At 41.1% G+C, this 20,068-nt stretch overlaps 1 protein-coding gene across 11 annotated transcripts in view; it reads left to right on the forward strand.

Annotated features, from left to right (window-relative positions):
• Nucleotides 1–20,068, forward strand: part of ELAVL4 (ELAV like RNA binding protein 4) — an 81,908-nt gene that overhangs the window by 43,575 nt on the left and 18,265 nt on the right. For all 11 annotated transcript variants that reach the window (XM_062623233.1, XM_062623230.1, XM_062623227.1 and 8 more), the window contains exon 3: nt 19,250–19,353. In XM_062623233.1, the coding sequence (XP_062479217.1) occupies nt 19,250–19,353 (104 nt within the window). The remainder of the gene's footprint in view (nt 1–19,249; nt 19,354–20,068) is intronic.

The raw sequence follows: 20,068 nt of genomic DNA on the forward strand, positions 1-20,068 counted from the left end.
GACTGAAGATAGTTGCCTTCATTTGGCAGGGGTGTTTAATAAAAGCAGAACTTGTGGTTGTAAAGTGTGCTTATTAAATTCTTCATTTACACTACCTAATTAATTCTAGCATTTTAAATTAACAGTGAAACTGGTCCCTGCTGTACCATTTCATAGCTACAGCATATTTCGTCCAACAACCCAGTTGTTCAGGTTTAATCAGCTGCTCTCAAAAAATGAGAAGGAACTTGAATTAAAAAAACCTAAATGGCATAAACATTTTAGAGCAGTGTTAGATGGAGAGAGGGGACTTCACAGAGGAATGCTTCAGCTGCAGATGAATGTGAGGCTCAGCCCTTACAAGTGACGCCTAAGCTCTATAAGTATTGAAGATGTCCTTTATTTCTTTTGTCCAGAGAAAGCCAGTGATAAATATCTTCCTGACTTGGGGAAGGAGAGGGCTTGAATGCATCAGCAAACTTTTGAGAGAAGAAATGCTGAACTTGTTTTGTCCCGTGTTTGAAAACAAAAGATCCAGTCATCATAGTGTCTGTCAGAGACGCTGTACTTGCTACTGGCCAAGCGAGTTGTCCTTGTTGACATAGATTGTGTGTGGGAGGTGGGGATGTTTGTTGCTATTTTTTTAATTGATTTGGAGGCCTTAGCTGAGATCTAAAGGATTATATTTTTGTTTCTCTGTAATCAGGAATTCACTCCTTGGAATCTTCACATGATTGGTATCTAAAAATCTTTGGATCTCGAGTAATCTTTTGTATCTTAGAGCAGTCCAGGCACACTGTAAAGCTGAATGCTTATTGATACAGGGTTTCTGTGCATCACTTAACTTATGACAGAGTTTGCATATTCCTGCTGTGTGGTACGATTTGATGTTCTCTGCATGCATAATCAGGAACTTCATTGCTCCTCTGTCCAATATGCAACTCTGTTTTTAAATCATTCCTTTTGAATTTGCAATTCTTCTAAGATTATGCATGAAGGTTTACATGTTTCATTTTAATTTTAGGTATTTATAGTAAGACTGATGCAGACTTAGATTAAAACTACAGTTGAGAAATAATCATGGCATTGTAAGTGTAGTATAAATATTGATGGTCCCAGTGAAAATCCAGGACAGGAAAGCTATTGACTCAAAGCACAAGCATTTGTGTGTTGTCACATGTTAGCAGAGGAAGAAATACTGACCGTTTTACCTACAATCCTCTCCAGTAGTTACAGATTGTCCATTCCTCATCTTCAGATGTTCAAACACATTGTCCAAGATCCAAAAGCTAACAAAAGGGCAGAGTCAGAAATAATGCAACACTATGAGAGAGTACAGGAAAATACCTTCCAGGTGAGCAGTGTCCACTGCTCATTTCTCCATAAAGACCAGTAAATTCCTACCTGGGGAGGATGTGCTCGGTATGCTGTGAGCAAGCCACCAGGAACCCTTTCTGGTCCAGAAGTAAGTCCACACTGTTAAATTGGTATCATCTGCCCACTATGAAATTACTTTCCCATCTCTCAGTATAACAGACAGCTTACCAGCACGTACCAGAAAGGTGCTGTTGTAAAAACAAAGACCTAGATTGTGTTTAACTAAGCGTGTGTAGTGAATGATGGCACTGAACTGGTGTTTCTGTATGGAGTGTGCTGTTCAGAGACTGCATGCTTGGAGTTCCCTGAAATTGGGGGGTCTCATTAAGCAAGCTTAGTTTCAGCAGCTGGTATCAGAAGCTATTTTGAAAGCAGTGGGTGGAGATGTTCTGCATCCTCAGGAGCAGAAGCCATTAACTGCACACTAACGGTGACCATGGAGGCAGGAGGGAAGGAAGCCAGGTATGGTTGTGTTCCCAACAGTGTGACTTTCCAGGAGGGAAGCTCTTGAATCTGATGGCAGGCCTGCAGTAACAGGAAAATACTGCTTAAGCTTTTCTTAGTCAACAGAAAACTTCTAGTATTGGCCCAGTGTTAGCAGCAGGCAGCAGCTAAGCTTTGCCTATTTTCATGGGAGGTTTTGATGCCTGTTAGAGGACATAAGTGAGGGGTCATGGTGTTGATCTTGGGATACAGGTGGGACTCTGAAAGCCCATCATAATGGAAAGAGACAAAGCAAAAACAGGGTTAATGGTTAAATTGAATTAAGGAAAGAGGCCTTCGGTAATACAGTTCATGACAATAGGTGACCATGGCATGGTTACGTCTGCATTGGAAAGACTCAACTGGACATTTTGGAGATTTTAGTGAAATTGTTCCACATTTTCATTGAGGGGGAATTCTTATTTTTATTCAAAGGAAATAGAAACTGGGGTTAGAACATGTATTCACTGAAGATTTCACATATAAAGGCTACCAGTGTTTTACATATGTTTTCTCTAGGAATTTTGTGAAAGGACATACCCAAAGTGTTTCTGATTAGAAGAGAAAAACATGACCCATATGCAGATAAATACAGCTTACTGAAAACCAGTGTTGCTGGCTGATCCTAAATGATTGAAAATCTAATCTGAGCATAAACTGCTTTTACATTTGATGTCCAATTCACTGATTGTGCTTTGAAAGTGCATTCATTCTGAGATATTACTGGTTCCAGCGGTTTTCCCCACTTCAAATACATTAAACAGATAGGATTATAGAATGTAGGGATTATGTTAGATAAGACTTATAAACTCTTTAGAAAGTATGTAAACACTCATGCCTCATGGCATAAGCCCACCTAATAACAGGGTTTAGGAGAAAAATACCTTGTAGAGGTGGTTTATTCCGTTGTTGACTTGGAAGGGGTTTTTAGTAATTCTCCATAAAGCAGTGGTAACTACTCACTGATCTCTGATCATTTATTTGGTACAGATCTTGCTAGACTAGACAGTGTTAGCAGCACTTGCTTTGCTCTGGTAGTAGATGAGAATTAACAGAACCCTTCAGAATAGTGAAAACAAAAACTTACTGTGGTGTTCACCATTTGAAAGTGAGTATCATTTGGCATTTGGTTTGATTGTATTTAAAGGCAGTATTTAGTAGTGTGCCTCGAGCTGGCTGTATAGGGAATTCCTGTAAGAAGCAGTGCAGTTTCTTTGCATTTTACTTCCTTGCAAGCAAAAGACTTAATATTTGCTGCAGTAGAAGAAATATTTATGCAGCAGAGTACTGTGCTAGAGTTCTTTTGTCTGAAAAATAATACCAGGTTAAGTGAATTGTAGATTGACCTCACTGTATTTTGGTAGGTAGAGGAGACTTGTGTGGTAATTGTTCCTTTGTGTTGAGTGCATGGTTAAAATGCAGTGAGAAAAGAGTGGTCAGGTAGAGAAGTACAACTGCAGTTGAAAGTGAAGAGCCCAGAAGAGCAGAAGTCTAAAATAATGTGGTTTAGAGCTGAAAAAAAGAAAATGCTTTCTGTGAATCAGAACATAAAGCATGCTTCAGGTTTTGGTTGGAGTCTTTGTCAAGTACCTCAGATCGTGTGTAGAAAATACAGTATTAGAAGATATGAAAAAAAACAGACATGCTTCAGTCTTTTAAACCTAAAATTTAGGATTATTTTTTGAGACTAAATATATAACTCTGAAAGTCATTAATACCTTTAAATTGATCTTAATTTGGTAGCCTAGTTGCTTCATTTTTATAGCTCCTTATTTCCTGAAGTGTATTCTGTTCTTCAGCAGAGATAAACCTCATTTCAGCGTTGCATACCCTATTCTAAGGGCTGCACATTCAAGACAACCCCCAAATATTGATTATCTAAATGAAGATTTGTAGTATCTGAACTAAATTTATTAGCACTGGGAGGGAGGGAACACAGGACCAGAAGCGAGGGTCTTAGTGCTGGGTTTCTGAACCGTGGTTGGCATGGTTTGATGTCTGTTCTGAATGCTGAGGAAAATGGTCAGATTTGCATCCGTCATTTTCTTTATCGCCTCTCTGCAGTTGTCTGGTGCATACTCTGCGCCGGCAAACAAAGCATTCTGATTTCTTGATTATTGGAAAAAAGTGATTGAAATGAGTGGTGAGGCAAATAGGCAGAAAGCAGGGAGGCATGACCCTTGTGCTGTGAAAGAGCTTTCTAATTAACTCCAGCAATTTCAATCCCGAGCTTGTTCTGAAGGGTATTAAACGTCTTCAATGCGTATTTAGTTATTCTTCACCGTTTTTGACGGCTTGGTTTGTGTAAATAACATCACCTTTCCGTCAAGTCTAGTGAGGCAGGATTCACAGTATGGTTTTCCTCAACAGCACAAGCACACCTACACCTCCAAAATCGTGACTTCCAGAGAAGGTTATTTCTGAGGCTTCTCAGTGTGTCTGCTGACATTCTAGTCTGAGACTCTTTTGCATCCTGCATATCATCTGCATTGAAGATGAACTATTTACCAGGGAGCAGCCAGGTGAAATGGTGGAACTCTCTGATAACAGTCCATCCTTTAATCTCCTGTGTTTTCTGTCCTTTTTCCCTTGTTCTGTCTATCCCTCTAGAAGCACAGGTCTTCTGTCCCTAACCCTTTCTCTTTTATTTACTTTTAGTCCCAGGACAACAAGGAGAAGGGGGATGAAAGGAATGAGAGAGTTCCAGGAAAGCTCAGGGTCTTTCGGGGCAGCAGTAAACAGTACACCGAGATAGCTGTCAGGGCTCTGAGGCTGATTTACCCACCAGTTCATCTGTTCCCTGCTATTCAAGACCTTCTGCCCTTCAGCCATGCCAACAAGCATCACGGCTGTGCTATGGCTGTCACCTCTGCCCATCTCCCCACGTGCTCTTGCTAGACAGCTTGTCCAAGAGGACAAGTGACTTGTGTAAAACCAGTCTAAATGGTTTCGTAAGTTGCTTACTTCCTGCTCTCCCTTTTCACAAAACTGCTTTTCATCAGTGCTGCATTATGAGTTTCTTCCTGGCTTTAAGATGGTGTTTAGTACTCTTATGACCAGGATAATTTGACTTGCCTGCAGTAGCTGTTTCTCAGTGAGTCAGGAAGTTCTTGCCCCTTCTCTGCTGCAGAGCTGATCCATCATCACTTGACTTCCTAGCTTGCAGGTGCTTTTCTCTACAGCCAGAAGAGCCATGCAAGATGATCTTCACCTTGACTTCTGGGACTGGCTAGGCTCAGACCTTCAGATCAGTATTGGGATCTGCTGCCCATGGGAGTGTATGCCCTTAGCACTCCTATATTTTTTCCTTTCTGTTTTTCACTAGCTCAGTTGGTGTGTAGTCCCTATTATACTAGTAAAACAAAGTAGCTCATCAGACTCCATCCACTCGTACCCCATCCTTCAGGTCTGTGCTCTTGGGGTTATTCTAACTGACTTGAGCAAGGAGCCATTTGTATGATTGAGCCAGTCTGGTTTTTTTCTGCTTGTCAACTGAGATGCCATCTGTAGAGGGCAGAGATCCTTTCGGGATATCTGCTGCATGGAGGTCTTGATGGGCCTTAAATCCTTTCCTTCTTCTTTGCTTCCAGAAACCTTCAGAAGTTCAATCCCATGAAATTTAGGGCATCATCTTAATTTGACTTAGGGTTAAGAGGTGTTAATTTCTAGTTATGTTACGTTGTTATGCACAAGAACATGCAGAGAAAGGGACTTACCACCGTTTTCTGCCCCTGTGTATCCTTAATGCTGCTCACGATCTATTGATTTCTCCTCTTTAAAGGAGTTTGTTTTGCTGCCTTAATTGGGAGTTCAACAACCTTTGTATGCAGTTCACTGGCAATTGTGTGCCTAGTCAGCACTGATAACCTTCTTGGTAGTCGTTGGCTGTTGGAAGTTGTTCTGATGCTGAGTGTTTGCCAACAGACGAGTATATATCTTTGTATTTCAGCAGCATTCTTCATGTCCTGATCTTCATTCCTGGAGTGGTCATTGATAGAGTATTGTAGCCACTGACTTTTTAAACCATCTGTGGTACAGCCTGAGTCTTATTCAGGCCCTTCTGCATCTCTGCATGCCTATTAAGACAGGTTTTGCCCAGGTGTCAGGTTTTCCATTTCTGTGATGCCACAGTCTTGGGTACTTCTCATCCTTGTGAGATTTTGGTTCCAAAAAGAGTAGAGAAGGAGGGGAGGAAAGCATCATGTCACTCAAGTCAAAATCCATTTCTTTGACTTTGTTCACTGGCTCTGCCTTGGTGACTCCCTGATGGGGTTTGTTGGACATAGCTGCTGTTCTCCATTTTTCTTGAGCAGAATTCATCACTGACTTTGTAGATATTGTTGCTTGTCCCTGCTAGGAATTTCAGTGCAAGTTACTGACTTCCAGGATATTGGACTAGGCAGACTTCTGCTCTGACCTAGTACTGCTGTTCTTACGACTCTCACAGCGTCTGTTTAATCAGTGGAATATATCAGCTTGAGGGGAAAAAAACTGAATGTTTCTATTATTTTTATTCACAAGGGCCCAGACTGTTGTTGGTTGGGGTTTTTTCTTGGTTCTGTTGTGTTTTGGGTTTTTTCTTTCACAGTTAATGGTTTTTAAGGGGTGTTGCAAAAGCAGATGGACAAAAAGCTGTGTCATACTCACCTGCAAGCAAACAAATGGCAGCATTGCCAGTATGATTAATTGCTACTGTACCAGAGGAGCTGCTGTTCCTGTGGTAGAAGGTCTAATGTGCCTACTGCCCTACACAGATAACTGGGCTCACATACATTTTAAAGTACCTTAAACTAGGTATCTAGGTGTCAGTAGGCTTCCTCTTACTACAGCATTCTAGGACCCACAAAATGAAGCCGCCCTCCTCAGGATGCTGTTGGTTAGATGGGGGGGGGGTGTTTTGATTTTTCCCCTTTTTGAGGATGGGTAGGTAGGGGCAGAAGAATATAGAACATGTAACAAGAAAGTTTTCTCCAGCAGTTCCTTTTTTAGACTCCTCTGGGCTATATCTGTGTCATTTCTATTTACCAGTGCATCTTTCTCCCATTTCTCTACTTTTCCTTTAAATATTTTCCTGCTGTCTAAAACAATAACAACCAACCAACCACAAACCAGCATGAAGAGCTTGGGAGCTTGACTGGCACCCTTTTTACCCCTGGTGCTGTCTACTACATTGGAATAGCTGCTTCATAACCTTGGTTTTGTTCACTGGTGGTAGGATTGTTGTACTTAATTGCTCCAGGTTAGGTATGTTTAAATACTTTGCCATACTGGAAACAAGAGGAAAAATGTGTATGTTTTCCTTCTTCGTTTGCCATCTACATGTTTAACACTGTGAAAAGGTTTCTTACAGGAGTTGTGTATCAAAACCTGCACTGCTTTTAGTGGTGGTCAGCCAGCAAGAATGGCTTGTAATCATTACTTCAGTACTTGGTACCTCCAGTGCCATGCAGTGGATAGTGTCACAGGAGAAGGTGTTGGCTGATACGGATGAAATCTGCCACCTTTAAAAAGAAAAGATTTGTACACAACAAGTCATGATAATTTCTCTTTTAAGCAGTTTTCTTTTTCATTATTTCTATTACCTGCAAGTACCTAAAAGGAGTATTATAAACATTTGAAATATACTTCAGTTTCTGCTCTTTGTTCTAAAATTTGAAAGGTCTGTCTCAAAGCCAGAGCAGATTTGTTAAGTAGACTCTCTGCAGTCTTTAGTATTGATGGATAGCAAAATTCTTGTAGGTAGCACATTTTGGACTGCGATAAAGTGGCTTTACTTCTCTCAGCATCTTTCCAGATGCTGTGTAAAGTAATCTACGTAAATCTGACTATTACAGATTAACCTTTGTAGCTGTCAGGTTGCAGCTTTTATTTATGTTTTTGCTGATCACATTAAAAATGCTGTAGTCACAGGTTGTGTGGCTAATGTTAACTTTTGCATTCCAGTCTGGAATTCATTACATTCCTCTGTGCATTGGAAAAACTGGTTAGTAGAGCTCAAAGAGTTTAATTAGTAGGCTGTTTATGAGACAGAATAGGTGTTCTGAGTCACTCTTCGGAATTACTGTGAAATTTTAGTGTTGTGGTGGCTTTTGTTTTTTGTTGTTTGACAGAGGCAGAGGTACAAAACCTTAAATGTTGCTGAATTAAATCATTTAATGACAAAATTACCAGGGCTTTTTGAATTTGCAGTCACTGGGTTTCAGATATCGCTGCCGTGATATATTGTTATGCCCTACTTAGTATTCTTGTTTTGCAAAACAGTCTTGTTTTCCTCCAGTTTTACATGCCTCTGCCATTTCCTGTAGACTGGAAGTGTTACTGCTACTGGTTCCATATATAATGTTTCCAGGTTTGAGGATGCGCTGGATTTTCTTGTTTTAGCTATACTTTTCCTTTCCCAAGTCTTCTGTTTGCGTGCCTCTTTTCAGTGAGAGAGCCTGTTCCCTTTTATCCAGATAACAAAAATCTCTCCTATAAACCAAATTGCGTGTCACTTTGTTAAGCCACAACTGACTTTTCAGTTCTGACCCATCATGGAAACCTTGGGCAGTACACAGGCTTTGTTGAGGTTTCTCTTCTCATGTCTTTCCTGTCCCCATCACTCCACCACTCACTGCTATAGCCTTCCCGTGAGCTTTCACTCTGTGTGCCTGGCATCCCTTTTTTTCTGTGCAAAATTGTGCAGATTTTACCCAATGGGATCACTGTCATCTGAATGTACTGTCCCTTTAGTTGAAACCTGACCAGTGAAAAAAATCAGTGTGTCTTTTGGTTTGTGCTTCATTGTTCAGTATTAATTCTTTTTAGTTGCCTCCCACTTTCATCTAAATCTCAAATACTAGCATTTGGGATGGGATGCAGGAAAGGAAGGTAAGTCTCCTGTGATGAAGCAAGTACCTCTTCCATAACGTACTGATTCACACAGCTGGAGTGCATTTTCTCTTTGGTTTCAAACTATGTAAATTTTACTCTCTCTTTAATTTTGCCTTCTGAATAACAGTGTTAAATAACACACTCTTAATATTTCATGTCCAGTCATAGTCTTTACACATTTGCATTAGCTGTAGCATTTTGCATCTCCTTTTAGTCACAAGTTAGCCGAAGGACAGCGTATTTTAATGATGTAACACTGGGCACTTTTATCTTTCATCCTAAGTTGCTCTTAAGCCTTAAGTCATGCTTGATTTTAAAACCTGGTGGTTGCTGAAGCTTTGATTCCCTTCATTTTGTTGCTTTCTGAATCCCCAGTACATACACTTCTTGTTATAGTTGAGTGAATCTTTACCATTCTCTGTGTACCACTGGTCAAGTGATGCTGTGTCCCATCCCCGTGATATGACATTGTCTACATGGGATGCGAAAGGCTTCCTATCACACATTGTATGCTTTATTTAATGCAGTAACTTCTTTAATTCCTGGTGCAGTTATCTTTCCACACCACTGCTCTACCATTTTTAAAGTGCTGCTGTGTCTTTCCTTTTTATTCTGGGTCTATTTGCTTTCACTGTTTCTTGCTGAATATTGTTTTAACTTAACCTTTTGTTTCTAATGTCTGCATTCTTGTGTTTAATTCGTCTCTTCTTCAGCATAGAATTTACTGTTTGGGATAGACAAGTCATGGCTGTTTCTTGTCCATTCATGCCTGTCCCCAGAACACTGGATTTTTATAGTACAGTCCCTGTTCTGTTCTGGGACAAAGCGGGGAGGAGTGCAGCCTTGCTCTTCTCAAAACAGCTGCTAATTCAGAGGCTGTGTGCTCCTTGAAGGAAGGGGGAGGAGAAGATGAAAAGAAGGCAAAGCAAGAGATGTAAACGGTGGGGCAGGGGGAGATCCAAATATCTGTTCAGAAATGGAACTCAGTTGTCTTAAGTCAGGAGCAGTAGCTTCTGAAAACGTAGTACTTAATCAGTTGCACTAGTATGAGCACACCCATGCTTAAAATCCAGTTTTAGACTTAAGCCTGATAAAAGCAGGAAAACCAAAAGGAGGGTAATATATTCTGCAGTATGACATGTGCGTGTTGTTTACAGGGTATCTCCAGCCCAGCTCACAGTGGTCCAATGATAAGGTTACTGTCTTAGGGTGGGGGAGATGCAGTTTGAGATCCCTGTTTTAATGACTGTGTTTCTCTGTTCAAGTTCATCCTGGAAATCTCGATGCTTTTCAGTTTTTATTCTCCAAAATAGGACTAAAACTGCTTTCCTCCTGGTGTTTGTGAGGAAAGGTGCGTTACAGAGATAAAATGCTTCCGTGCTATGGTAATGGGAACTGCAGAAGACTCTAGCCAAGTCAGCAGCATCTGTCTCAAACTGCCACTTAAGCTTTGCATGCAGATTAGTCCATGTCCTCAAGTACAGTAATTACACAGCTGACTTTGTTAAAACTCCATGTAGTATGCAGTTAAGAGCGAAGTCTTGTTTCAGGTGAGATGCAGAACATCTGACGTGCTGGAAGTCTTTAGGAGATTATAAGGCACTTTTTGCAAGAGTAGGCATTTTATTGCTGGTATGGTCAAGTTTAAAATGGAGTGATTGCATGTTTTTGAAAGTCCTCTTAATTTCTGTGGAAGTAGGATTTTTGGGAGGACCTGGTGGTGCAGAGCAGCAGCAGGATCAATCAAAGTATGCTCTGTCTTGTTCTGTTTTCTGGATGGATATGGGGGACTATTCCAGAATCAGAATTGTTACTGTGTCTAATTTTGAGGGGTAGCAGCACCTGTCAATTGGCATTTCATTTACATGACAGCTACTCCTGCTTCAGCATCTCTGCAAATCAGGACATTAAATTACACTATCTTGCATTAAGGGATTTGTCAAAACTATGCAGGAAGACAAAACTTGTGTAATCTTCTCTGGCACTGCCTTGTGAAGTCAAGCTTTCTGACTCACAAGGTGCTGGTTGAATGACACTGCTGTCTGTTGTGGGGAGCTTGCAATTGGATCTTCAGCATCTTGCTTCGTTTTGGAGGTCACTGTGTTCAGCTCGTGCTGGTTCTCCTCCAAACAGATGTGGCAGTCCAGAGGTTGCAGTAACCTGACTAGCAGTAATCGTTTGATAGCTTTAGCTGCGGTTATAGGATTTGTTTCACATTTCGGGCAATGCTTTTTTTATTCCCCTTTTATTTTTCTGGGCTTGTTGTCATGGTATCTGGCACTTCCCATTCAGATATTAAAATTGAGTGTTGTCTGTATGTCTGGTTCATTTTCCCTATCTTATCCGCTTCCCGAGGGAAAGTTTTACGTGGGATGCAGCATGCCGTTTGCAAGGGCTTCCTTTGGGGGATGTTTTTAATCATGCAGCAATGTCTCCGTTGGAGAAGGCCTGATGTGAAGAAGCCCCTTCCACTTGTGCTGGAGATTATTAAATCCTATGTGTGTAGAGCTCCCCTGGGAGCTCATTGTGCAATTTCTGACACCCTCAGCCCCCCAAAAAGGCTTGTCTCCTGCACAAATGAGCTTTTATCCCAGGTCTCTCTGGCACTGCCAGGTTTTAAGGCAGTGATAGGAAGTTTTTCCCTGTACATTTCCTATGGAGAGGAACCAGCCTTTGCTAGTTGGAGATCACGGCCCTAATACCTTAGGGGAAGAGTTTGCTTGAACAATCTTGTCCCATCTCAGTAGTTTGTGTCAGCATATGCGCCTTTATAGGTGCTCTAGCTAAAGCTAAGCTTCAGACTGTGGAACACGGATTTTCCCTGAGGTTCGGGGTCAGGTTTGCTTATTTATTCATTAGGAGACCATAGACATGGCTTTTAAAAGGGGATCTGTTACAATAGTTCCCAGAGTAAGTCTGGAACATGGCTTTCCTCTCAGATAGGATCTTAAGCAGGAGGATGTGCTGATGCTCAGATTGTGCTGGTGGCTGTTTTTAACCAAGGGTAAGTCATGCTCCTTAATTGTAAGTGCACTGTAGCATCAAAGTGTATCTGGGACTCTGGGCCGGATTGCATTTAAATACAGATGACATTAGTAATTTAGAAGGGGAGTCTTCTCAAAAGAACTAACAAGCGCATCTGAAATACACTAATTTGATGGAAGGCTCCCCAACAAAACTTGCGCCTTCCTACAAAAGGCTAAATAAAAGCTATTTACTACTCATCCTTTCTCATTTTTGCTTTGAGAAAGACTACACATTTTTCCCTAAATTCTTGCAAAAATGATATATTGTAATAGGAGGAGGGTGCTTTCTTGCTGTTCATGGACAATATGTATTAAGTACTGGTCTGTGCAGATACAAGGAGTCTGTATTGTAAATAAGCTGTAGACTAAATGGATGCTGTGATAAAGAGCTGCACCAAGCACAGAACAAGTTACCCTTCACAACTGTGAACCAACTGGATTACAGTGAATTGTGACAGTGACAGCCTTAGCTTAATTGTTTGGTCCTAGGAGCAAGTGTGCACAGAAGCTGCTTCCCTCCTGGTTTGCCTCTCCTGTGACTGCAGTGTGCATCACTGGGGTGTCCGCAGGTGCTTCTCCTTGATAAAGGGATGGAGGATGAATGAGACTGATATTGCTGGTATAAAAAGGCATCAAACAAGGGGCAGGATTTGAACTGGTCTCATGATCAGATCTCGTTTTTCCTTGACCTGAATCTTCTCTCTGTAGCTTATCTCCTTTTTTAGGTAAACAGCAGCTCTGTTTGTTGGCAACTGACATAGAAACCAGGAAAAAAAGGCAGGCAATTCATTTGACCCTTTTGTACATTTGAATGTACCTTCTCAAGGGTGTTTATGTAACCTTCTCCAAAAGCCCCTACTTCATACAGCTTTGCATACGAGTTCCAGTCATTCTTTGTCCTTCCAAGAATGTGTTTGAAATGTTTCTGAAATGGATTGGAGGCTCACAGGGTTGTGCTCTGAAAATGGGACTAGGTGGAGCAGGGCTTACCTTGAGTGCCAGTGTGTCTCTTCTGTTACTCTTACTTAGCAGATGAAAGGCATGATGAGGCCTTCTCTTGCCCATCTTCCTTGCTTGCTGCTTTCCTTGCCAGCCATGTGGAGGTGGTATTTAATAGGAGCATCCCCAGTTCACGAGAGCGGTTTGGGGATGGTTGAAGAGCATGTACAAGTGTGCTTGGAAGAGTCACAGATGGACAGCAGGTTGAACTCAGATGATTCGATAAAGCAGCTCACCCTGGCACCAGTTTCTTCCCCTGAATATCCACCAAAGTCGGAGCAAACAAATGTTGGAGTCGGAAAGCTCTCAGACAATTGATGGTGAGCATTATTTATCATTGGTCCCAAACATGGAGTGACTGAAGGCTGTTACTGTCTGACAGCTTCTGCCTGGCTAATACGAGATGAGCTGTCAGACGTGGCCTACTTCTGAAGGAAGGGATTATGTCAGAGAAAAGCATCAGTGCTCGGTGCCGTTCATGTTATGGCTGTCAGGAGGGCAGCTTTAATTAGGCTTTACATTTGGGCAAGGGACAACAAAACCGTGATTTAAGGCAGTTTGCATTGCTGCTGTCCCATTCTGTGCTTGTTTTAATGAGTGACTGTTGACAGCAGGGACCATAGCCCTTTAATGGGACTCTGCAGTCCAGAGTAGTTTATTTTCAAGAGAAAAAGGATATTTTTAAAACTTTTTTTAAACTTCTCTGGTCACAGGTTTGCAATTCAGAGTTGTACTCTTCTGTAAGGTGATTTTAGAATCGTTTCCAGCAATAGGAAAGTGTCAAGTTTGTCTAAGAAGGTAGTTTACTTCCACTTTACTTGTGGGAATGATTGCAGCGGAACCTGTGTGAGGAACAACCAGCAAGAACATTGCGTATCTGGAGCTTTAGACAGAGGAGATTACTGAACACTTAACACGTCTCGCCAAAACCTTCCCTGGCTTCATTCCTGCTTGAGCTAGAGCATAGCTTTTTTGGGAAAAAAAAAAGTAAAATCTGGAATTTCCAGTGGTAGAAAAACTGACAAAATGCTTGGTAGGTAGTTAAAATCATGTGGTTACCTTCAATGTCAAAAACAGAATAAATGCCTTCCCCAGGAAAACAGCTTTTGCTTTGCTGTTCCTGTCTGGTTTCTGTTGTTTCAGCTGCCAAACAGTGTGAGTTTGGATACCTGACTCCATGTTTTATCTGCTGGAGAGACAGTATTAAAAAAGGAATATGTACTTCAGATGAGTACTGATGTAGTACTGTTGAGGTTCCACTTAACCTTTTCTGATTGGGTAGACAGATTGTGACCCCATCTTTCAGTTGAAAGAGGTTTTCAGTGCTGTAGCCTGTTCTCATGGCACCATCACCAAGGCATCAGTATCTTTCTTGAAGGACATACATCAGCACTGGGCACAGCCCTTCAGCAGCAAAGCACGTAGCCAGATCAGAAACAGCGGCTTTTATTTCCCTTTTTGAGCGTGTGGCTTTTATGCCAAGCAGAAACGCGTTAACTCTTTCAGGAGTATTGCAAGCTTGAGAGGTGGTTGATTATGTGTCACCTTGTATGAGTCCTTCCATTTCCTGTGTGGAAAGTATGCCGTAGCTAACTTGATTTGCTGGGGTGTAGTCTTGGGTTTGTGCTACCTAAATGTATTTATGTGTAGTTTACTGAAGAGCTTAACTTGCTTTGCACCTTCTCTCTGTCCTCTTTGTTCTTATCCTCTCGTCCTGTTTTTCTCCAGTCGATGATCTTCAGGAGGGAAGGAGTTTGGTTTTTTCCACTTGTCGATGGAAATAGAGTTCAGGGCAGATACCTGTTTCCTGTAGAAAACCTGTAGAGACCTGCAGAAAAACACTTTCAAGTGATTTCCTATTCATAATTCCCAGTTAGAGATGTTGGCTCATTATTTTTTTCATGCGTTTAATGTGTGCCATGTTAATTTTGGTTTAGTCAATTAATAAGCAGTAACAAATCAAGTGCTTTATGGAAGACCCAAGTATATCAATGCTATTAAATTGACATTCTTCAAATTTATAAGTCAAACTTGTAGTCTCATCAGGAAGGATGTCAGTTTAGTTTGACAGAATCTGTTTTCCATGGACATAATTTGATTGACATTGATTTTATTACCCCTCTCTAATTCTTTATTATTAGAGTCCAGTATTGAATATTCTGTAATCTTGCCTTGCTCAGCATTAGGCTGATAAACCTCAAATTTCCAGGGCCATCCAGTTCTCCCTTTTTGAATTTCAGTGCAAAATTGTCTTTCCTCCAAGCTCCTGGAATTTGCCCAGCGCTGTGAGAATTACTGAAAATGGCAAGAGAGCCATTTGTGCCCTTTTTTGGAGTCTATTCTATGCAAGTAATCCGGAGCGTCTCATTTAAACATGTCGAATCTTAGGAGCTCCTGTTTTAACATCCACCTGCGTTGCTAGTTAGTACTTTATATAGCTTTTTCAGGTGTACATAACACATCTGTTTTCTTTGCAATGTTACTATCTGCTACTGAGTCAGCCTGAGTGTTAAGGGATCTTTTTTCTGTAATCTAAAAAATAAAAATGAGCTTTTGTAATTGTGACCTTCACAAGCCAGAGATTGGGGGGGGGATATATTTTTTCTCTGTTTCCATGTATTTTTCTGTCCTAACTTACATTAGTTCTGTCTGTTTTCACTTTATTTCTTAATTAAAATATGGAATTGGCTTACACCGGCAGGTACAAGTCTTCAAATGGCACCACCTTTTCCATAGCTGCAGGTTTTTCAGTGTAGGCATAAACTTCATATATGGGGTATATTGATGCTTCCATATTCTTTCTCATTATTTATTTTAATCTTGGTGATTTTCAGCCCTGAAATGGAGCCTGCTGAAACATGAAGTACGCACATTACTCCTTACTAGCTTGGCTTTATATGGATTTAAGATTGTCAAGTCTGTGATAATTTTTAGCCCTGCTATTGCTCACTTTTAGACCTGTTCTTTACCATATCATAAGAGGTCTGCTGTGCGTTTCTGCACGCCAGATAAAACATTCAGAAAGAGCAATGGTGGTAGTGATATAACAAGGTGGTGTTTTAGGATCATCTAGAAATATCTCTTGCCTGCCCTACTGAATCGCAGCATGTGATGAACTTGCTGGATTCCAAATCACAGAAAATATTTACTATTTACGGTGCTGTTCCTGGGAAGTGTAGCATGGGAATGAACTTCAGTGTCTGTGTGGGATCCCACTGAGAGGTCCAGCTGCTTGCTTCATGCTGCCAGATTGCGTCCAAAGAAATGTTACCCTTTCTGAATACATGCAAGAAGAGTACATGATGGATAAAAAGCCCCAAAAGTTCCTACTGCTTCACCGTATTCTGGAACAAATCCTTCTCTTCTTTCTCTACCAGTTTTTAGTTCTTTTCTATCTAGAGCCTGTTTTCTCTGACATAAGGTGTATTGCTCTTGAGAATAATTTGGAAATCATACTTTTAGCTGGATATATACTTCCTTGGTTCTTTAGCTGTAAATGTTTAGCACACTAAGACTTTACGATGTCTGCCAGCAGTCGTAATGCTTTTCACCGATTATTGTTTTTCTGGGTTTATTTTCTTTTCATTTTTTGGCAGTTGATGGGGGGATGGTCTCTGTCTCCATTAAATGATGGTGTTGAGGGGAGATGCTTGAAAATACAACATAAAACGAAATGTACCCCTGGAGTGGCAAGAGCTTGAAAGATTTTCTTCCTTCGCCTTCAGTGGTACATAGCGAGGCATATGGCAGAAAGCAGCAACAGTTTGCTGATTGAATCAGCTGCACCAAGATTTCAGTTGCTTGCAAAGGATGTAGGGAATCTTTTTTTAAGATAAAAGGTTTTTTTTCTTGAATGTACAGAAATCCAGTGCTCAGGATGCTGAGTAGACCCACCCTTTTTGTGAGACTGTAATACAGCCAACATAGCAATTAATGTATTTGATACGAAATCATGACCAATAGCTTATTAGTAACAGGCCTTAAATTCGATTAAAAGTTTCATGTATTTCATGATGTTCAGGAGTATATACTAAGAAAAAAACATGTTTCTATGTACCTGTTATTCTAACCAAAATTGTAGGGCAATGTAATTGTTTTGTTTTAGCCAGGTTCTGCAGGCATACTTACATACAGCTTTGTTCGTTAGTATTCTTTGACCTTCACCTTGGAGAAAATAGTTGTTTGGTTCCATTTGGCAGTGAGAATCAGAGATGATGGTGTCTAAATAACTTGAATAATCTTACAGGAGAGCTCCAAGGAGAGAAGTGAATGGTCTATGGAATTTTCATACCATTCTTTCTTGTCTTGCCATTACTTTTCTTCCCTACAGCTTGTTTTGTGGGCGGGTTTGTTCTCCATGGTCTCATCCATACAGAAGTATTTACAGAAGCAAGAATGTTCCTTAAAGAGATGATTAAGAATCGTAGTATACACTGTAGAGGTTGGTCAGTCCATGTGCCTTGAGAATAATAGTGGCTGGACATGGAAGCCTGTGTTCAGACAGACTGACATAAACCCCAGGGCCGTGTCAGCTGCTCCCGTTACCTAGGTACCTCTGAAGGTCAATAGATGGTTATGGGGAAAAGTAGGGGCATGAACTCAGGTTATCCAAGCCCTGATCCTTGCATCTTCCTTCCTCCATAAAAAAAAGGTCACATTCCTGGAGAATGGCTTGCTTCTGTCTAGGCCTGTTTAGGATTCAACATACTAAGGATTTGATGTGTTTCAGAGGCACAGGGATTGGGGCTGTATAGAATATCTGGATAGACAAGAAGAGGAAGGCATGGCATTGAAAGTATCTTTACAGTATTTCTGCTCCAGGCTTCGTGCTCAGTCAGACTTCAGCTCCTTCTTGGTTAATGTCGTGTAACTGGGGTGAGAATGTTTTTGCAGAGATTAATTCAGCTCTCCAGGAAGACTAGATATGTTTTAATACTTACTTCTGAAGTTAAATTGATTGGATAGAATTGGTCCCTCGATATATTGTAGGTTAAAACTGCCATTTCTTATCCTTACGCCTGCATGTGGGCATTTTAGGCATGAATTGCAGTGTTTCCATGGAATTTTAAGGTCTAGCATTGCATAGTTAGCAGCTTTTAGCACTTTGATCTGATTTCGTACGACAGAAGTGCTCCCTGTATTTGTGTTGCAGCAAATGCTGTATTTCTGGTGGTGTCTGACTTTGAGAAACACACAGATGCTTTTTTGTAGTCCAGGAGACAAAGAAACAAAGCTTTGTGCTCAGGAGGCAGGATGCGTGCCTCCAGGGTACATCAAGGCGCTTGGTGTGCAGCTGCTTTCCCAACCTCCACTTTCTCCTGGTGAGCAGGAGCTGGGTCGCCTTTTGCTGCTCCTGCAGATAGGAATCTTCCACAAGTGCTGTCTTTCTCCTTGGGAGGGATGAGAAGGAGCATGGTTGAAATACAGGACTGTTTGCTTGCCTGCCTGGGCTTGCCTGTTCTTGAAATCTGATTATCTGTGCATGTGTATAAGTTTATGTGCCTTTAAAAGAAACCATAAGAATTGCTGTGTTTTCCAATGTGCAAAATAGCTTCAGTAGGAGGCTCAAGAAGGGATCTGGAAGCGGCTGTCTGTCACATTGCATTAATAGAATTGATGCTACTTGAGAATCAGGGAAAGGTGCCTCTCTGATGCAGGTTTTCACAGCCCATTGCAGACCCACAGCTCGGTCCTTGGGCTTGGGAGCACGAGTGTCTGTTGTGCTAACAGCATGGCCTCTCCAGCTCCCTGTTACTTATCCCAGCTATTAACCAGGTCTTCTCTTTCTGCTGCAAACACAAACACAGATCTCACTAGTCAAACAGAAGCTGTTGAAATGATTTTGGCTGCTAAAGTGGGCTCCTGCCATCCCGTGCGCAGCAGCAGTTGTTGTACTGTTTTGGTTTTGCTGTCATCCCTAATACATGGAGGAAAGCTTTAATGCGGTCTCTTATCCTAGTGCAATTTGATCTGTCCTTTCTCTTCCTATTTACTGGGTGCTCACTGAGCAATAAAAGATGTAAAGGTGGTTGTCTTTCTCAGTCAGCTGCTTCAAGGTTGAAGTGCTGTTTCCTAATGTTTGCATTTTAAGCACAAACTTATTTATGAACAGGAGCAGAATTGTGTGTATTACCATTTTTAAGAGGTGGCCTCATTACTGCTCTGCCAGGGCAGCCGGTTACTTTTATTAGGAGCTATTACACAAAGCTGTTCCACAATTCTGCTGCTGTTAAGCCTCGTCCACGCTTCTCAGTAAAATCCAGGGGAAATCAGGGTGGGAGCTTGTTCCTTCTTGTTTTTAATGTAGGATCTTCAGAGCAGCAGTTTAAAATTCTTATATTGGATTCTACTGTATTAAGAAGCTAATGAAATGGTAAAGAATGGCATGGAAACCATAGGGGAAATCGAGGATGAAACGGACACTGTAAGAACACTGTGTTCCCACTCTTGGAAGCAGTTCCTGCGCTTAAACGTACTGAGTTGTTCTTTCCTTTTCTCTTGTGTTTCAACAGGGCAGAGTTTAGGATATGGATTCGTTAACTATATTGATCCAAAGGATGCAGAGAAAGCCATTAACACTTTAAATGGACTCAGACTCCAGACCAAAACCATAAAGGTAAGATAACATAAAACACCTTTTGCTCAGCTCAGGAAGTGGGGAAAGCAGTTGAAATTTCTGGCAATTTCATCACTACTTTAATCTCCAGTGTATGGGGAACTAACGGGCTCCTCCTTGGAACTATGGGAGGACATACGAAAGATGAAATCTCTCTTCTCTGAAATTGCTGCTATTGTTTAAGGGGGAAAAGTAACAGGAAGCACCTTAAGTCATTGCAGTCAGGCTTAAATGTGGAATGAAAGAGTTGTAGTGGTACTGTTATCCATAAACAGAGGTGAAGTAGGTGACAGTATATTCATAAGTTACACATTTTCTTATGTTTTAATGGGAAATACCCTAACACAGAGCTCTCTTAGTGACACCCATATCACTTAGGTGTTGAAAGTATGTTTCTCTCAAGTTAGACTATGTCATTCTCAAAAAATAACCAAACAAAACCACAACAAATTCTCAGTTTCCACATCCTTAGTTTGATTTATTCTTTTAAAAGCTGGAGGCTTTGGAGATCCCACTGAAATCTCTCATCTCATTGTTGTAATAGACCATTAGTTATTCAATGACCTTCTTTAGTGGTCTCACAAGAACAGCAGGTTTCTGCACTGTCACGTTTTGTGCTGCATGGCTGATAAAGCCTTTTTGAAACCGCTTATGGAAGATTTCCACATCCCGAATTCTGACAACTAATACAGCTTAAGGAATAGGAATCAAAATA

Source organism: Pezoporus occidentalis, unplaced genomic scaffold (assembly GCF_034315485.1).
Source record: "Pezoporus occidentalis ecotype Australia unplaced genomic scaffold, CSIRO_AGI_Poc_V1 ctg25, whole genome shotgun sequence".
Lineage (NCBI taxonomy): Eukaryota > Metazoa > Chordata > Aves > Psittaciformes > Psittacidae > Pezoporus > Pezoporus occidentalis.